The sequence below is a fragment of the Siniperca chuatsi genome, linkage group LG21, assembly GCF_020085105.1.
Source record: "Siniperca chuatsi isolate FFG_IHB_CAS linkage group LG21, ASM2008510v1, whole genome shotgun sequence".
NCBI classification, from domain to species: domain Eukaryota; kingdom Metazoa; phylum Chordata; class Actinopteri; order Centrarchiformes; family Sinipercidae; genus Siniperca; species Siniperca chuatsi.
In genome coordinates this window covers 25,256,226-25,274,561 of record NC_058062.1, presented here as the reverse complement: position 1 = coordinate 25,274,561, position 18,336 = coordinate 25,256,226, and the positions used below count along the sequence as shown (strand labels likewise).

General features: G+C 39.4%; 2 protein-coding genes across 3 annotated transcripts in view; both read right to left on the bottom strand.

Moving 5' to 3' along the window:
* LOC122869184 (multidrug resistance-associated protein 1-like) overlaps positions 1–3,726 on the bottom strand; it is a 64,647-nt gene extending 60,921 nt beyond the window's left edge. The window contains 2 exon segments of the mRNA XM_044181917.1: positions 1,948–2,124; positions 3,570–3,726. Coding sequence (XP_044037852.1) covers positions 1,948–2,124; positions 3,570–3,617 — 225 coding nt within the window. The 5' untranslated portion in view covers positions 3,618–3,726.
* Positions 3,727–5,207: 1,481 nt separating this feature from the next.
* Positions 5,208–18,020, bottom strand: LOC122869353 (secreted acidic protein 1A). Of its 2 annotated transcripts, none has more exons than XM_044182278.1 (6): positions 16,993–18,020; positions 9,634–9,731; positions 9,311–9,379; positions 6,812–6,863; positions 5,591–5,627; positions 5,208–5,505 (listed from the first exon to the last, which is right to left on the bottom strand). In XM_044182278.1, exons 1-6 carry the CDS (start codon positions 17,537–17,539, stop codon positions 5,466–5,468), a joined length of 843 nt encoding a protein of 280 aa, XP_044038213.1. In that variant the 5' UTR covers positions 17,540–18,020; the 3' UTR covers positions 5,208–5,465. The 2 variants fall into 2 exon arrangements, with proteins under 2 accessions (XP_044038213.1, XP_044038214.1); XM_044182279.1 differs by having other exon boundaries at positions 9,634–9,728.
* Positions 18,021–18,336: the final 316 nt, after the last annotated feature.

Sequence of the window (18,336 nt, the reverse complement as noted above, 5' to 3'; positions counted from 1 at the left end):
TTTGCCTCCTTCGTCACTGACAAAATTCAGAAAGTTATACAGGCAGTCAGTGTGTCTATATCAGGTACAGGACATGTGTTGTCCCTGTGTCAATTTAAAATCAATTTAAATAGCATGACACAATTTGATCCTACTAACCATATAAACTTGGAGGAGATTATACGACATCTGAAATCCTCTTCCTGTCAACAAGTCTCTTCTTTCAGGTATCTTCCCACAGGCCCTGAAAACTGGACTCTTAAAAAAAGAATAATCTAGACGCGTCACTAATGAACAATTATGGGCCTATATCAAACCTCCTGTTTTTAAGTAAAATCATTGAAAAAGCTGTTTTTCAACTTCTTGACATTAAACAGTTGTTTAATGTCTGATGTCTTCCAGTCAGGTGTTTAATCATACCACAGCACTGAGACTGCTCTTGTTTAAGGTATTCAATGACATCCACTTAAACACAGTGTCAGAATTTCAGTCTTGGTATAATTGGATCTCAAGTGCTGCATTGGACACGGTCGACCACAACATATTACTAGAGCGACTGGAAAACTGGGTGGGACTTTCTGGCTCAGTTTTAAATTGGTTTGAATCCTACTTAAAGGACAGGGACTACTTTGTGTCTATAGGTAATTACACATCTGAGCAGACAAAAAATACATGTGGAGTTCCCCAAGGCTCTATTCTGGGACCTCTTCTTGGATGTGCCAGAATTTTCTTCAATTAAACAAAGATATAACTGAAGTCACTGTTTTTGATACCAAGGAAGAACGATTAAAAGTCAGTGCTCAGCTTCAATCAGTAATGTAAAAACCACAAACCAAGCCAGAAATCTTGGTGTAGTCATGGACTCAGAGCTGAATTTCAACAGCCACATTAAAATAATTACAAAGACAGCCTACTACCACCTGAAGAATATAAATTAAAAGATTTATGTCTCAGCAGAATTTGGAAAAATTTGTCCATGCATTTATCTTCAGTCGACTCGATTACTGTAACGGTGTCTTTACAGGTCTCTCTAAAACAATCGATAAGACAGCTGCAGCTGATTCAGAACGCTGCTGCTCGTGTCCTCACTAAGACCAAGAAAGTGGATCACATCACTCCAGTTCTGAGGTCTTTACACTGGCTTCCCGTCTGTCAAAGAATTGATTTCAAAATACTGCTGTTGGTTTATCAAGCACTGAATGGTTTAGGGCCAAAGTACATTTCTGATCTTCTGCTGCGTTATGAACCATCCAGACCTCTCAGGTGGTCTGGGACGGGACTGCTTTCTGTTCTTGTGTCCTTGGGCAAGACACTGAACCCCAAATTGCTGCCGAGGGCTGTGCCTTCAATGTGTGAATACATACATTTCATATACTGTACATTTGAAATTCGTGGTTTGCTGTGTTCTTTATCAGTAGTCCTTTCTGACATCGGATTGGGGGACTGTGTCCGACCATTTCTCTAACTTCCAGAAACCGACAATCTGACATTCACACCCACTTCATACTGTGATTGGTCAGCTGCGTGGAGGTGAGAGAGGAGCCGGGGTTTGAACTTCTCTCTCTAACTCTCTTTTTCATTCTTTACACAACTATTTCTGTCACTTTTCATGTGAACAAAACTATGAATTTCTTCCAGTAGAGACTGTCTGAAAACGCGCTCCGTTATTCCTATAGTCAAACAATATTGTGCCTCCCACTTCTCCGCGAAGGCCGGCTTTTCACTCTGAAAACTTTTGATTTCTGAACAGGTCATACGAACCACTTCTTTTTCTATTATAACCCGAGCCTTCACACATGTCTCCTGTATAAGAGATGTATTAGTGTTTTTGCTCTGCTCCAATAACACAGGATAACATTGAGAGGGCAGATTAACATGGAGAGAGTAGAAATAATAAATAAACAACACGTGACCCTTGCACAATTTGAAAAATGACTCCTCAAAATAATCAAGGGTCACGTCACTCACAGTTTTAGCTTTGTTGAGGTGACTCATACATATATAGCCATGGTCGTGGCTGCGGAGGTAGATGAGGTAGATGGGGGCACACGTCCACAGGTAAAGGCATGGCAGCCACACCAGGACAGTGTTCTGGAAGCATTGGGTGAGGTCTGGGTTAGCAGCGTACCATGTACGGTTCCAATCCTGGTAGAGAGAAAAAAGAGGATAAAGACAAAGAATCATTGAGATGTTATTAAAAAGAAACTGCCTGAGTGACTGAACGCCAGCTGAAAAATGTCCTCGCTGCACCCTCACATCATTGTCACATGTAGTTACAGGTACAAATGATCCCACTTCTGACCACACATTAACTTTTTAACCCTAATAGGTGATTGAAACAATGCTTTCAGTTCGATGCCAAGTTACCTTTTGAAACAGCAATGATCTATTTTGGATCATGATGATCCATTCCCTTGTAAAGTCTGTCACTGCTAGTTCTGCTGACCCGAGGAAAGGTGTCACTAACTGCATCTTTCACCTGCCAGCAACATGCTTGACCAGAAGTGCATTACATGCTCGGAAGTTCATGCTCATCACCCCTCCAAACCAGGATGTGATCCCACACCCGTTTCCCGCCCACAGACACTTTCATTTATGTTGAGTGAAACACCTGACCAGGGATTGAGTCTAATCTCTCTAGTGGTTTCTTATAAAGACTATTATTGTTGTTTATTAACGCCCTGTAAATCCTAAACTAAAACTAAAAAAATGCAAGAGATAAATGCCAAGTATTACTGTGTGGTGATGTCTGAATGAAAACATTTAGCAGTTTATAGCAGGTCTTGTTCCATGCTCGAGCCTTGATAACGGCTGGAGAAACTTCTCCATATTCACCAAGGTTATTAGGCATGATGTGAAGTATACACAGAATAAATTACCTGTGCATTATGAAGGGGGTTACATATTTTGGCAGACTGTACGTCCACCCTGGTAGTACAAGTAGCCTACCTTAATCGCTTTGTGTTATGAAAAGTGATATTTAAATACAATGCATTATCATTATGATGGTTATTATTATTTACCCTTTATGGAGGGGGGATCAGAAGCATTTACAACAATATCCAAAGGTAGGCTATCATTTGCAATGTAAACGTGGATTACAAGGACAAAATACTGTTAATGCTGCGTTCAGTTCAATGAACATTTCGAGTCAAGGGGAGCAATGTGTTTAACTGGTTACAGCTATCTGAATGAACAACGTCCTTATAAAAGGTTGCAGTGTGTCTGGATCCAGCTCCCAAAGAGTAATATGGGACGACCAGGTAATCGACTCGTGGGAAATTATAACATTGTCAAATTATCAGAGAAATGTTTGCTTTTTCAGTGCAATACGAAGTTCGACAACACGTACAGAACAATAAAAGCGTTTATTTTGATACATGAGCCATGTGCCTACTTTGCAAAACCTCGTTGATATGTTTAATTTACTCACCGAATGCAAGCGGCCAGGGACCCACTTTCTATTCGGAGGTAATTACCCTGGCACGACACCGGGGCTAAGTCAGGTCCATTAGCATGTGCTAATAACAACAACTGGACAGACTTTTAAGATAACGGAAAAGACATGAAGGTCGTGAAAATAAACTCACCCAAAACGGATCGGAACTGTCCAGACTGCAGAACTTGGCAAACCCCATTCGCCGCGGTGCAATGGAAGTTCAAGTCCTCACTGTCAGAAATGTTTTTGGGGCTCAGCTTTGGTTTCGTAACCTTACTGAAGCGGAAGGTACGTCCTCTTCTTTCTCTTTGGTAGTTGACAAAGCAACGTGAAAGTTGTATACTGCCACCTGCTGTACCAGAGTGTGTAACTCCGTGGCTTTCTGTTCATGTTCCCCTCTCCTGTCGCCTTGAGTCTGACGATGCATTCAGGTAACCTTCAGTTACGAACCTCACGTTTGCCAGACTGTTTTTTGTTCATGGGAAATCCTGTTAAGTTCTGTATGTCCTCACCTGAGACTTAAAAAAAAGTCAAACTCTGACAAACCTTTGTATTTTATACGGTTATTCCCTACCTTTACTGTCCTTATTTCATGATGGATCAAGATTTGATTTTAGTCAAGTCACTCCCTTTGCCAATGTATCTGCACCAAGGCCCAGCAAGGGAATACGACCCAGCAAAGCAGCTGCCTCCAAGCTCGGAGACTCCAAAAGGCAGATTTCATTGCATGCCAACTGGCTTTTGGTAGCCTATTAGCGAACCTGCAGCACTGAAGTTCAGTATCACTAAAGTGGGTTCTGCATTATTCCATTGTTTTCAGACTACAGTACACTGCAGCAGAATCTGAACAAATTGCAGACAGCTCTGTTCTCTTTTACCGCCTCTGCTCACTGTAGACTGATGATATTATTTCTGCTGTAAAGATATATAGCCTTTGGAAACAATATATTTTAACAATGAATTTGTTCAATTCTGGGATAAGCTACACAGTATGTGCCTGCTTCTGAAGGGTCATTGTTTGGGTTTTAGATCAATCTGTAGAACTAGTTAAATAATGAAAAGACATTGTAACATGTTCTTGCAGGCCTAGTCAATGACCACGGTTACCCATTTTCTTACCTGATATCTCTCATCCAGTGGTAGCTGTGATTAGGCTCCAGAGCCCCACGACAGGACAAGCTGCTTTAAACGATTGATGAGTTCTCCATCTATATATTTCTTCAAACCATAAACATTGATATTTAAATGTTTGAACCCTTTCTATCAATGTGCTATGTAATGTCAGCCTCACCCTGCCCCCTATTTGCTTCATAGTGATTAGCATATAGCAGGATTTTTGTCCTTGACATTTTTAATCCTGGAGTCTTACAATGGCTATTGCTCTCTAAATATTATATAATATCTCAAATCACACGTGAAGCATATGATTTGAGATATTATACATAGAAGAAGTTGATTCCTTTTATAACATCATATTTACAGTAACCCTTGGGCTTGGGGATGATATCAAGCTAAAAGGCTAAAGTCCAATGGAAATCACGAATCACTGGTCAAGTTGAAAGTCTGTTTTGATTTTGTCATCAGATTCGTGACTCGAGTCCAAGTCATGTGGCTGGATTCCACACCTCTGTCACACTATGCAGCTCAAAATGGCCTGTTTTCTGACTTCAGGCAGTATGTTGGCTTAAAGTAGAATCAGTTCTACAAGACAAGTTTCATTTTCTTTCATCGAATGCAGTACTTCATACATTCAGTCTAGTGAGCATTTTAAAATCAATTCATCAATCCGTGAAAATGTCCCCTCTTTTTTATTTAGCATATCCCAAATATGACTGCAAATATTTTATTTTCCTTAAAAGTATGACTTAGACTTGTCAGTTAACAACAGTACACAAATATATGAAGTTATTCTTTTAACATTTTCTATTCAGTCATTGGTTAGCAATCGTTTAATGTTCTCAAGAAAAAAGACAAAAATAACAATGAAAATGAGAAGTGAAAGTGAAACATATTAGTTTGGCCACATGGTGGCAACATATGGTTGGGTTCAGTTGTCATCATCATCATTAAAGACATCAGCTACAGTCCTGTGGATGGAGAGACAAACAGAAGTGACAGACTGTAGTTCATAAATGTTTGAACAGGTTTCAGTTCAGTGTAAATATGACTTACTTGTAGATCGACCCAGTCACTTCATCAAGAAAACCTCCTGAAGAAAAAAGACAATGTAAGCGTGAGCTGGAGCCCTAGTCAACAAATAGGAAAGTCCAACATTTCTCATCAGAGGTAGAATTGTTGCCTTATAATGTTGTCATATAACACTACTGTAGAAATCTCAGCATAACCATTTGATTGAACTGATCAAGTATTACTTCATTTTGGGATTCAAAATGTTGCAACGACATTAGATTGTGATTCATTTACATACACTACATAGCCAGATTTGGTCTACTCAGCTGCTGTATAGGAAAGAAAATACTCCACTTTGGTTAACAAACATTTAAGATTTTGTATTATTCCCAGTCCTGTTGGGTCATCTTTAGTTCTTCTGCCTAACCTTCAGCCATCAGTGCAGTTTGGGAGATCCTGTTCTCTTTAGAACTATGAATCAAGTCCCAAAATGCTTCGTGTTGTATAACAGGACTGACCAGTTCAAAGGAACTACAGGAAAACTTTCCTTTTCTACTGTGATAAAAGATGTGATGTACCAAAAGTCACTCTCTCGCCTCCAACTGGTTCAGAATGCAGCAGTTCTCACTGGTTTTAACAGACGACATCACCTCACCCCAGTCCTGGCTTCTCTCCATTGGCTCCCTGTTCGATTTAGAATTGATATTAAGATTTTACTGATCACTTTTAAGGCACGTGTGGGTCTGGCCCCAAGCTACATAATGGAAATGTTGACTCCATATGAGCCGGCTTGCAGCCTTAGGTCCTCGGGTGGGGCTTAAATCTAAAGGTGTCCGTGCTTTTGACATCAGGGCCACTCGGCTGTGGAACGACCTGCCTGAGGAGATAAGGCTCGCAGAATCAGTGCCTTCTTTTAAATCACTTCTTAAAACTCCCTTTCATAGACTTGCTTTTACGTGATGTCGTCTTCTTATTTGTCTCTTTATTATTTTTATTGTTTTCATTTGTTTTTATTTCTATCGTCATGTTTTTAAGTTGTCTCTTGTTTTAATTTGACCTTATTTTTGCTTTGCCTTGTCTGGCATTTCTGTTTGGCTTTCTGCTGTTATGTTGCCTTCTGGGTATCCTGTTTCTGCTTTGCCTTGTCTGGCAAAGCACTTTGTAAACTCTGTTTTTAAAGGTGCTATATAAATAAAGTTATTATTATTATTAGCATTATAAAAATGTGTTTTTTCTCACTGTGGCAGCTCTGCATTTACTCACCAGGCTGGCAAAGAGTTTGACAAACAGGACACACATGGCAGAAACTGCACATCTGTGAACAAGACAGAAAGTCATGAATACAGAAAAGTAGAGTCAGAAATGTAAACAGTTCCATAGTGTCACAACAAGCCTAATCTATTTGTCTGACCCCAGAGCTGTCTGTTCCCAACCTGCTTCCTGCGCACACTGCCATAGGTTACTTCATACAGCTACAAAAACATTTGCATGTATGCTCATATGTTAGATGTATGATGTATGATCAAATGACCAAATGTTAGGAATGACAAACATAAAAATACTCTGGGATTTACTATGTCAAAATAATGACATTTATTGAGTCTTCGACTTTCACATTTTAAAAAAGTCTACATTTTGACCTATGCCATAGTTATGACTTAGTATCTCACAGTTTTGCCTTAGTATATTATAATCTTTACTTGCCATCATTGTCATTTTATATCATCCTTGACTTTTCATACGTTATTTTGTTTCCTTTCTTTTTTTATTGCTGAGAGGGCATATCAATATGTAAATGTGAATGATTAAGAAGGTATGATGCACAGCCAAAATGGCAGTGAAAGGCAAATGTTTAAAATTTTGGACTTCAGTACCCAAATGTTAGGTGACCTTTGGAAACAGCAGGGAATGATGAAATAAGATCTAGTCTTGTAAAGAAAGTAGTTTTCTCTATCATTGAGCCCCTCACCCATGTTTTTATACTAGTATATACAAGAATAAAAAAACATGTGGATGAGAGCGACATACTGTACAGCCATCAATATGGTTTTTGGAAAGAAATGTCAACAGAAATGGATCTTTTGCAGTTTGTTCACAGAATCTTTACAGCCTTAGACAATAAATAAATCTCTCTCTGCATATTTTTATACTTGTCAAAGGCCTTTGACACTGTCGATCACTTACTGCAAAATTACAAAAATATGGCTTTCATGATGTTGCTCTAAAATGGCTGCTTGATTATATAAAGGGCAGAGAACAGTATGTATATATTGTATATAATAGGCACAAATCAAATAAATGGTAAATGGATAGTGCCTTTCTAGTCTTCTGACCACTCAAAGCGCTTCATACACTACATATCACATTCACACACATTTATACACTGATGGCATGCTAACTGCTCATCAGTCCAAAGTAACTAACCACACACACTCACACGCTGAAGGGAGCAATTTGGGGTTTCCCAAGGACACTTCGACATCTGGGCTGGGGGAAGCCAGGATCAAACCACAACCTTCCGATTGGTGGACGACCTGCTCTACTACTAAGCCACAGCCACTAAGCTACTTTGTGGAGTACCTCAGGGTTCCATCCTTGGGTCTCTCTTGTTTTTGATTTACATGAATGACCTATTTAGGGTCTGCAGAAATGTACTGCCCCTTTTATTTGCTTATTTAGAGTGCATCATAGCACAGAGACAGCACTGGTGAAAATTACAAATGACCTTTTAATTGCATCAGACAATGGAACTGTCTTTGTACTTGTCTTGTTAGATCTTAGTGCTGCGTTCGACACCATTGAGCATCACATCCTATTACAGAGAATGGAACATTCAACTGGCATTAAGGGAACCGCACTAAGCTGGTTTAAATCCTATCTATCAGATCGATCTCTGGAGCTGCAGAATCTGGATCTGTGTTTGTGGGCCACCTGCTGCCCCCGTGTTCCTGCTCGACAACTGCTACTACAGTTGTTGTTATTGGCTCTGTTACTAATACTGACATTGTTTTTCCTATAGCTGTCATTCCTATTATTATTAATTTATTAATATTAACACTACAATTACAATTCTACTATTTAAAAAAAGATTCTAAATGTTGCAACGACATTAGATTGTGATTCATTTACATCCCCCCCCCCCAACCTCTCTCTCTGTCAAAACCTAACACAGCAGCGGCGGATAGCCGCCCACCATTGAGTCTGGTTCTGCTCGAGGTTTCTGCCTCTTAAAGGAAGTTTTTCCTTGCCACTGTCGCCAAATGCTTGCTCATGGTGGGATTTGTTGGGTCTCTGTAAATAATATTATAAAGAGTTCGGTCTAGACCTGCTCTATAGGAAAAGTGCAATGAGATAACGTTATGAATTGGTGCTATATAAATAAAATTTTATTGAATATCTTGTCACACAGGCCAAACTAAAATTTTACTTTTAGTAATGATGGCCACCAAAATAATAGTCAGTAGTTAAAAATATATATGTTGGCAATAATTTTAAAATCATGTGTGATTTATACACATTTATATATATTTAATATTAACTGATATAGATTCATTCTATTCCATTTAGTTACAAATGTATAGCATCACATTAATAACAGCATTTGTGTTAATCTTTGTTGAGTGTGTCACAGGCAGAAGCACATCACTTAAATATGTACATGTATGAAAAAACAAAGCTGATTAAGACTTTCCTTTGCTCTGGGGTTAGAGGAGAGTATGGACTGACCAGAAGTCAAATGTCACATAATGTGTATTTTCTCACCTTGCAGTCATCACAGTGTTCAGACTTGTCTCCCTCTTCACAAGGACATTTGTCACAGCTGTCACAGTGCTGCAAGGAGACACATTTAGTTAAAAAGAAGCTGATAGAGAGCAGATCATCAGAAGGGGCAAAGTTGGAAAGGATTGTACATAACAGAACCTACAGAGTGGACACGTGTAGAGTGGAGGATTGCTTGTATGTACTACTTCCATTTCAATACATAAAGAAACAAATCCAAGCTGTTTAATCTTTAACACAGCTGGTTCCCATCACTACACACTGTGATGCTTTGATGACTATCTCAAATGTATTTTCAGACATACCTCACAGAATTCACAATATGAGCACACAGAGCCCTTGTGATAAGCATCATCGTCGTCGTTGTCGTCGTCATCATCATCATCATCATCATCATCATCATCTGCACATAATATTGATAATAATATATATGACTTTCAAACGAAAATACTTGAACAAATCTAACACTCAACAATGTTGCATCAAAATACATGGTATTCCATTGATAATGTGAACATAAAGTGAGAGTGGTTTGTCTGCCAATTATAGTTCACAGTAATTTTGGAGTAACTTAAAATTTTGACTCCACTTTTGACAGACAAATGAAGTCCATATAAAGCCAGAATATAAAATATATAGATGTGTCTCTTTTTATGGGCTCCACAGGACTGGATCATGGGGAGTGACCGAAAACATGTGTTAGGATTACATACATCTGACTGCAGTAAACTTTTAGTGATGTTTGTTTTTTGTTTGTTTTTTAGCAAACTGCATGTTTACCTGCAATATCACACCTCCAACCACTGAACACTAAGTTTAATTTTGCACAAGTACTGCCTCTGCCTCACTGGCTGCTGGCTCACAATTACTCACCACTGCCACACTACTGTACATAGACCTTGCACAATATGTGCTCTCACATACCCATACACTTTATACCATTGTCTATACTGTACATATCTTATCCATAGTGTATACACCATATTCATATCATACTTTCAGCTGTTTATTCTGTATATAATGTCTTACTTTTAGCATTACTTGTACTTACACCTGCACTGTATATTTTATATATACTTACACTTGCACTGCCCAGTATAGCTGCTGCACATGTTCATACTGTATATATCTTAGCATATGCATATTTACCCATTACTGTTTATTTATATACTGCTATACATATGTAATTAAAGTCACAAATATGAAAAAAGTAAAAACTCTCAGAATAAAGTCAAAATTCTGGATTAAACTCAAAATCAGGGAAAGAAGTCATAATTCTTTTACTTTACTTTAATCATAAAATAGAAACCCCTGAACACTGTCATGCAATGTGTCGTTCCAACAACCTGGAAGAATCTTGTTTAGTCTGGCAAGACAGGAAGGCCCTCTGTAATGCCAGAGCAGCTTACTACTCATCATTAATATTGGAAAATAAAAACATCCCCAGGTTTCTTTTCAGCACTGTAGCCAGGCTGACAGAGAGTCATAGCTCTATTGAACCATGTATTCCTATAGCTCTCAGTAGGAACGACTTCATGAGCTTCTTTAATAATAAAATTTTTACTTTTAGAGAAAAAATTCATCACGTCCTGCTCTTAACCTGTACCGATTTATCTTCAAACACAGGAACCTTAGAAACAACTGTAAAACCTGATATATATTTTGACTGCTTTGCTCAACTTTCTTCAACTAACTTCGATGATTAATTCATCTAAGCCATCAACCTGTCTCTTAGACCCCATTCCAACTAGGCTGCTTAAAGATGTTTTACCCTTATTTAGCACTTCTTTACTGGATATGATCAATCTGTCTTTATTAACAGGCTATGTACCACAATCCTTTAAAGTAGCTGTAATTAAACCTCTTCTTAAAAAGCCCACTCTTGATCCAGGGGTTTTAGCTATTTACTATAGACCTATATCTAACCTTCCCTTTCTCTCTAAGATCCTTGAGAAAGCATTCGCCAATCAGTTGTGTGATTTTCTAAATAACAATAGTTTATTTGAGGATTTTCAGTCAGGATTTAGAGTTTTTATCATAGCACAGAGACAGCACTGGTGAAAATGACAAAAGACCTTTTAATTGCATCAGACAATGGACTTGTCTCTGTACTTCTCTTGTTAGATCTTAGTGCTGCGTTCCACACCATTGACCATCACATCCTATTACAGAGACTGGAACATTCAATTGGGATTAATGGAACCGCACTAAGCTGGTTTGAATCCAATCTAACAGATCGATCTCAGTTTGTACATGTTAACGGTGAGTCCTCCGCACATGCCAAAGTTAGTCACGGCGTTCCACAAGGTTCTGTTCTTGGACCTATTCTATTCACCTTACGTATGCTTCCTCTAGGCAGTATTATTAAGAAGCACTCTATAAACTTTCATTGTTATGCGGATGATACCCAGTTATATCTATCGATCAAGCCAGATGAAACTAACCAGTTACCTAAACTTCAAGCATGCCTTAAGGACATAAAGACCTGGATGACCTGCAATTTTCTGATGTTAAACTCAGACAAAACTGAAGTTATTGTACTTGGCCCCAAACACCTTCGAGACACATTATCTAAATATACAGTAACTCTAGATGGCATTTCCCTGGCCTCCAGCAGCACCGTAAGGAACCTCGGAGTTATCTTTGATCAGGATTTATCTTTTAACTCCCACATGAAACAAACTTCAAGGACTGCCTTTTTTCACCTACGTAATATTGCAAAAATCAGGCACATCCTGTCTCAAAATGATGCCAAAAAACTAATGCATGCCTTTGTTACTTCTAGGTTGGACTATTGCAATTCCTTATTATCCGGCTGCCCGAATAAGTTCCTTAAGACTCTTCAGTTGATCCAGAATGCTGCGGCACATTTACTGACAAGAACTAGGAAAAGAGATCATATTTCTCCAATATTAGCTTCTCTGCACTGGCTCCCTGTAAAATCCAGAATAGAATTTAAAATCCTTCTCCTCACCTACAAAGCTCTTAATGGTCTGGCACCATCGTATCTTAAAGATCTCATAATACCATATTATCTGACTAGAACACTGCGTTCCCAGGATGCAGGGTTACTTGTGGTTCTTAGAGTCTCCAAAAGTAGAATGGGAGCCAGAGCCTTCAGTTATCAAGCTCCTCTCCTGTGGAATCAGGTCCCAGTTTAGGTTCGGGAGGACCAGACACCATCACCACATTTAAGAGCAGGCTTAAGACTTTCCTCTTTGATAAAGCTTATAGTTAGGGCTGGCTGGTGAGTCCTGAACCATCCCTTAGTTATGCTGCTATAGGCCTAGACTGTTGGGAGACTTCCCATGATGCACCTCTTTCCTTCTCTCCCTCTCCATCTGTATGCATTTTTATCCCATTACTGCATGTTACTAACTCAACATCTTCTCTCTCCCGTAGTTTTGTGCTTTCTCGTCTCTCTCCTCTCTCCTTCTGTTGCTTTCAGCAGGTATTTCTGCCTCCGGAGCTGCAGAGTCTGGATCTGTGGTTGTGGGCCACCTGCTGCCCCCGTGTTCCTGCTCGACAACTGCTGCTACAGTTGATGTTATTGGCTCTGTTACTGATGCTGTCATTATTTTTCCTATAGCTGTCATTCCTATTATTGTTATTCATTTCTTAATATTACCACTACAATTAAATTATCACTATTTTAAAAAAATTCTAGGTGGTATTTGCATTGTGCAACCCCCCTCCCCCAAAACCTCTCTCTCTCTCTCTCTCTCTCTCTCTCTCTCTGTCTGAAAACCTAACACGGCAGTGGCGGATGGCTGCCCACCATTGTGTTCAAGGTTTCTGCCTGTTAAACGGAAGTTTTTCCTTGCCTCTGTCGCCAAATGCTTGCTCATGGTGGGATTTGTTGGGTCTTTGTAAATAATATTATAAGGAGTATGGTCTAGACCTGCTCTATAGGAAATGTGCAATGAGATAAAATCTGTTATGAACTGGTGCTATATAAATAAATTGAATTTAATTGAATTGTCCTGTAACAATAACATTTTTCATTGTTGTTGACACTGTTGGAGGTGTTAGCACAGAGATGGTGTCTGTGCTGACTTTTGAGGCTGTGGATTGTGGTCTGGCTTACGTTAGATTGTCGATGTTTCTAATATATTTGCTCCTCCACAGATTGTGTTCAAAGCACCTGTCAGTGTAAAACACGATTACCAACCAAGCAAAGTGGACACCTTTTCGAGGGGTCTTGTGTCAGAATTGAGTTTGAGGACCTTTACTGTTATTGATATTGTGCTCATATTGCGCATATTCCAAAATAATATGTGTTTAATCAAATAACCACAACATGGGGCAAACCTGGGGCCAGGAAGTATTCTATAATAGGTTGGTATCTAGGGCTGTGTGCTGTGTGAACTGTACATGATGGGCAGAAAGTGGGAGGAAGGAGGCTCACTGGGGCCCCCTGGTGAGCAGTCTATTGCATTCCTAAACAACGCCACCACAATGCATAAAACATAAAACAGCCTCAAGAGTGCCATTAAATAGAAATGAGTGAATCCACAAACATGCAGTCTCAACAAAAGCCACATTTTAGTGACTACTGTAAGGTAATTGCATTACATTGCATTGTGTTATAGTTGCTTCTATTTTTCTGCTCACTAGTCAATTAAAATACATTTGTGTAGTTTAATCTTATTAATTTCATTTTTGACATTTTCAGTTTAAGTTCATGTTCAACTTAAACCAAACTCAAGGAGACCAACAGGGGTGGAAGACATATTCAGATCCTTTACTTTAGTAAAAGTAGCAATTGCACAATGTAAATAAACTCAATTACAAGTAAAAGTAAGAGATTCAAAATGTTATTCAAGTAAAACTACAGAAGTATTATCAGCAAATGTACTATGTAAGTATTAAAGTAAAAGTGTTCATTATGCAGCAGAATGACGTTGGTCTGTTATTTGACTGTATATTATAATAGTGGAATATTATTACTTTTTTTACAGACATTTTTTAGCAGCATTTTCATGTTATGGGTCTATAACAATCTATCATATTTTACATTAGCTGACAATATGGCTTGGATGTAAAAAATGTATTTGTAAAGTAACTAGTGACTACAGCTGTTAGATAAATGTAGTGGAGTATTAAGTAACAAAAGAGGATACCTCATAATTATACTTAAGTACAGCATTTGAGTAAATGCTTAATTACAGTACATTCCACTACTGTGACACATTTACAATACAAATATGTTATAAATTACTTTTTGACACAATAAAAATGTTATTACATTTGTTGTCACCAGTAACAATTACACTTTGGAGGTAATGTCTGAACATTACATTTTTAGTGTCTATTATATTTTCACATGCTGACTTTATCATTACTGCGATGGTTTCAAAGTGTTGGGAATGCAAAGAAAATGTTTCACCCAGAAATTAAAATCTGTGTCAGACCCTTAATTTTAATTAAGACTGTTGAAGTCATATTACATTTGTGCCCAACCCTTCACTATTGTAATCTCCCAGACAAGCATTTATAAAACACAGTTCACTGTGGTCAGAACAGATACTCACAGGTTTCAAATGTCTGTAGCTTGGCATTCTGGTCCTCATACAGGTAACATGACCAAACACATTTTTACAGGCCTCTAATAAAAGCAAAAGTAAACGCTCTCCGTGCATTTTAACAGCTTTTTACGACTCAGTCCTCTGCCTTTGGTAACAGATTTGCATTTAGGCAGTTTATGATCATTTGATTTATTTAATGAGTGAAAGTAGGGTTGAAGACATATGGACAGCAGTGACTGTCATATTTTCCACACATGAATGTTCACAGTCATCACAAAATCACATTTTTGCCAAACAAAAGAGAAAAAGAAGACAACCATTTCATCTCTTGAGAATTTGACATTTGGCAGAGCTTTTGCTTTTTTTTTTTTACTTCCTCTATAGAAAGAGACGTTTCTCTCTTTTCCCAAACACTCTCTCCCTGAAGGTCTGAAAAATCATCAGCAAATCCACTGTTGCAACATTTCATAACAAATGAGGAATTATACATCTGTTCATTTTAGTTTCACAAATGACTCAAATATTTTAATTCAATTATATCAGTGCCAAATAAGCACTGAACAGTAAAGGGAAAATTGCAGAAAACTCAAATATTCATCATTAATGTAAGCTATTGACATGTGCATCAAAAGTTATTATTTTATCTAGTGGTTCAGAACATCAGCGTTTTAGAAAATAAAAAGAGATATGATTATTACACTGTTCATAGATACATTGACAGTTATTTTATTATCTTATCTGTGTTTAGCAATTTTACAAGTGCACACACCAGACTTGAAAAATAAAATCTGTGCATTACACGCCTCTTCAACAGACAGCGGCATAAACGCTCCACAGAGAAAGAATGAGATTGAGAGATATGGAGAAAGAGAGAAATTTAATATCTGTTGGTACTCTAAGCTTTTAAATGAATGAATTTAGGTAGTGGCCCTCCTGCACCTCTACTCGCGCTTTATTCTCCCTCTGTCTGTTTCACTAGCACCCCAATCCCCCAACCCACCCCCAATATCACTGTCTCTCTTTCTTTCTCTGTAGGTTCACATAAAGACACAAATGCAGGTCAATCTGATCCAAAACAAATGAGAAAGGAGATCCTAGTGGAGGAACCATTCTTTCAAACGAAACACAAATCAAAAGATCTCAGACTAGTGACCCCAATGACTGATTTCCAAGGCAGGCTTGGTTTCTGTGAAATTGTTTTTTTTTGTTCTTTCTCTCTCTCAAATCAATGCTTCTGCAGTCCCCAAGTTCATATCTAGTGTACTGTACGAAGGACTTCGGACAGTTGGACTTCAGATGGGCCAGTTCAATTTCCCCAGAGTGCTCATAACTCTAGTTAAGCAGGGAAAAGAACACAGTGTCAGAGACAGCAAGGGAAATGGACAGCTGGAAAGGGGTGGAGGAGGGACTTTATTACCAATGCGCTCCGAGACATTAAAATAAGAACTGACAAAGAGATGATTAGGTTGTAAGAATGTTAACGAGAGGGGAGTGGCTAACGTTGGTCTTAGCTCCTCCCCTTTTGCACACTGTCCTGTAATGTAGACATACATGCACGTTTGTACCTGAAACGAATCACCAACTGCATGTCATCAGCCATCACTGACAATTGAACTTTAAATATAACATACGTGGGTGTAACATTGCTACATTGAGCTGTGGCCTATTTTGTTTCGGCACTGTGTTTTGTCAATTTTAATAGCCAATCACAGCCAGACCAGGAATAAACAACATATTGTCATTAAAAATCAAGTCAGTGACAGCTAACGCTTTGACAGAACGCAGTTTCAAATGTGTTTCAGCTGCAGATGTCTGCTGCTAACACAGGAAGGGCAGCCCGTTCTCATTCCCAGGGCGTCAGATACCGACATTTTGTCATTTCCCTCTGCGTTCTATAGAGACGCACAAGGAAACCCTTTAGCGTTTGTATAGCATGCACAGGGCTGCCAGAAAGCCTTAAGGAAGTCAGGTGACGTAGTATAACGAGCGACATAAAGAGCGAGAAAGTCCACCTGTATACAATGCCAAGGGGCGTGACAAAACATTGGTATTTGACGCCCTGGGAATGAAAACGGGTGGGGAAGGGACAAAGGAATATGAGAACATACAAAGTACTGCATATTTAAAGTAACTTACCTTCATGATCATCATCGTCATCATCATCATCGTCGTCGTCATCGTCATCGTCATCGTCATCGTCATCGTCATCGTCGTCGTCGTCGTCGTCATCATCATCATCATCATCGTCGTCATCATCGTCGTCATCGTCGTCGTCGTCGTCATCGTCGTCGTCATCGTCGTCGTCATCATCGTCATCATCATCATCATCATCATCGTCGTCATCATCGTCGTCATCGTCGTCGTCATCATCATCGTCATCATCATCATCATCATCGTCGTCATCATCGTCGTCATCATCGTCGTCATCGTCGTCGTCGTCGTCGTCGTCATCATCGTCGTCATCATCATCATCGTCATCATCATCATCATCATCGTCGTCGTCGTCATCATCATCGTCATCATCATCATCGTCATCATCATCATCATCATCGTCATCAGCCACCAGACCTTGCTCGGAGCGGAATGGCAGATCCTGCGCCTTTGCAGTGGGAGCCAGCGGGGTGTGGAAGGAGCAGAGCAGCGCCAGCAGCAGCGCAAGAATCAAACTTCTCAAAGATGCCATGTTCACAGCCGGGACCGGACCAACTAATGAGGAATTAACCTGGAATCACTGCAGGAGTCCAGCACTGCAGCTCTTTGCCTATTTGTCCCCCACACACACACAACCTCACAAATTCAAACCCACTCAGGGGTGCACACACTCAGATAGATTGCTACAGTAGGAAATGGACGCCAATTATAATGGCATCCAATAGACAAGGTCCAGTGCAGAGAAGATATTCCAAGTTGAGATCCAGACACTTGTTCCCAGGTCCTGGCAAAAATGATCCTGAGAAAAGCGGGTGTCCTCCCTTTGAATCTGGGACCACAACAAGACAGGCTAACTTTTAGTCCAGTGCAGCACTTGTGTGATCACTTCAGACTGCAATAAGAAGCTGAGAGGAGAGCCGTCAGTAACTGGTAACACTGGAGACACAGACAGGACTAATGTGAGAGCGACAGAAAAAGAGTGAGACTAACCTATGGGGTAAGCTGAGAAGAAGGGGGGCAGTCAGGCTGAGTGACAGGGGCAAATGCTGGTGGGCAGACCTGCACTATCCATAAGTTAAGTTACTAAGAGAAGAGGGGAGTGATTGGAGGGGGGTATAAGGAATGAGTGGACCATACTTGCTTTTCCATGATCATCAAATGTTCAAGTTTAACTTTAGAACAAGTGTTCAAGCTTAACTTTAGAGAGGACCGCAGCAGAAGTAAGTCAAGGCAACGATTACCATATATTGTGAGAGAAAGGAAGAGGGTGACTTGGTAAAGAGCTGGGAGGATATTGGACATGTAGTTGTACACAGTACAGACTGATCA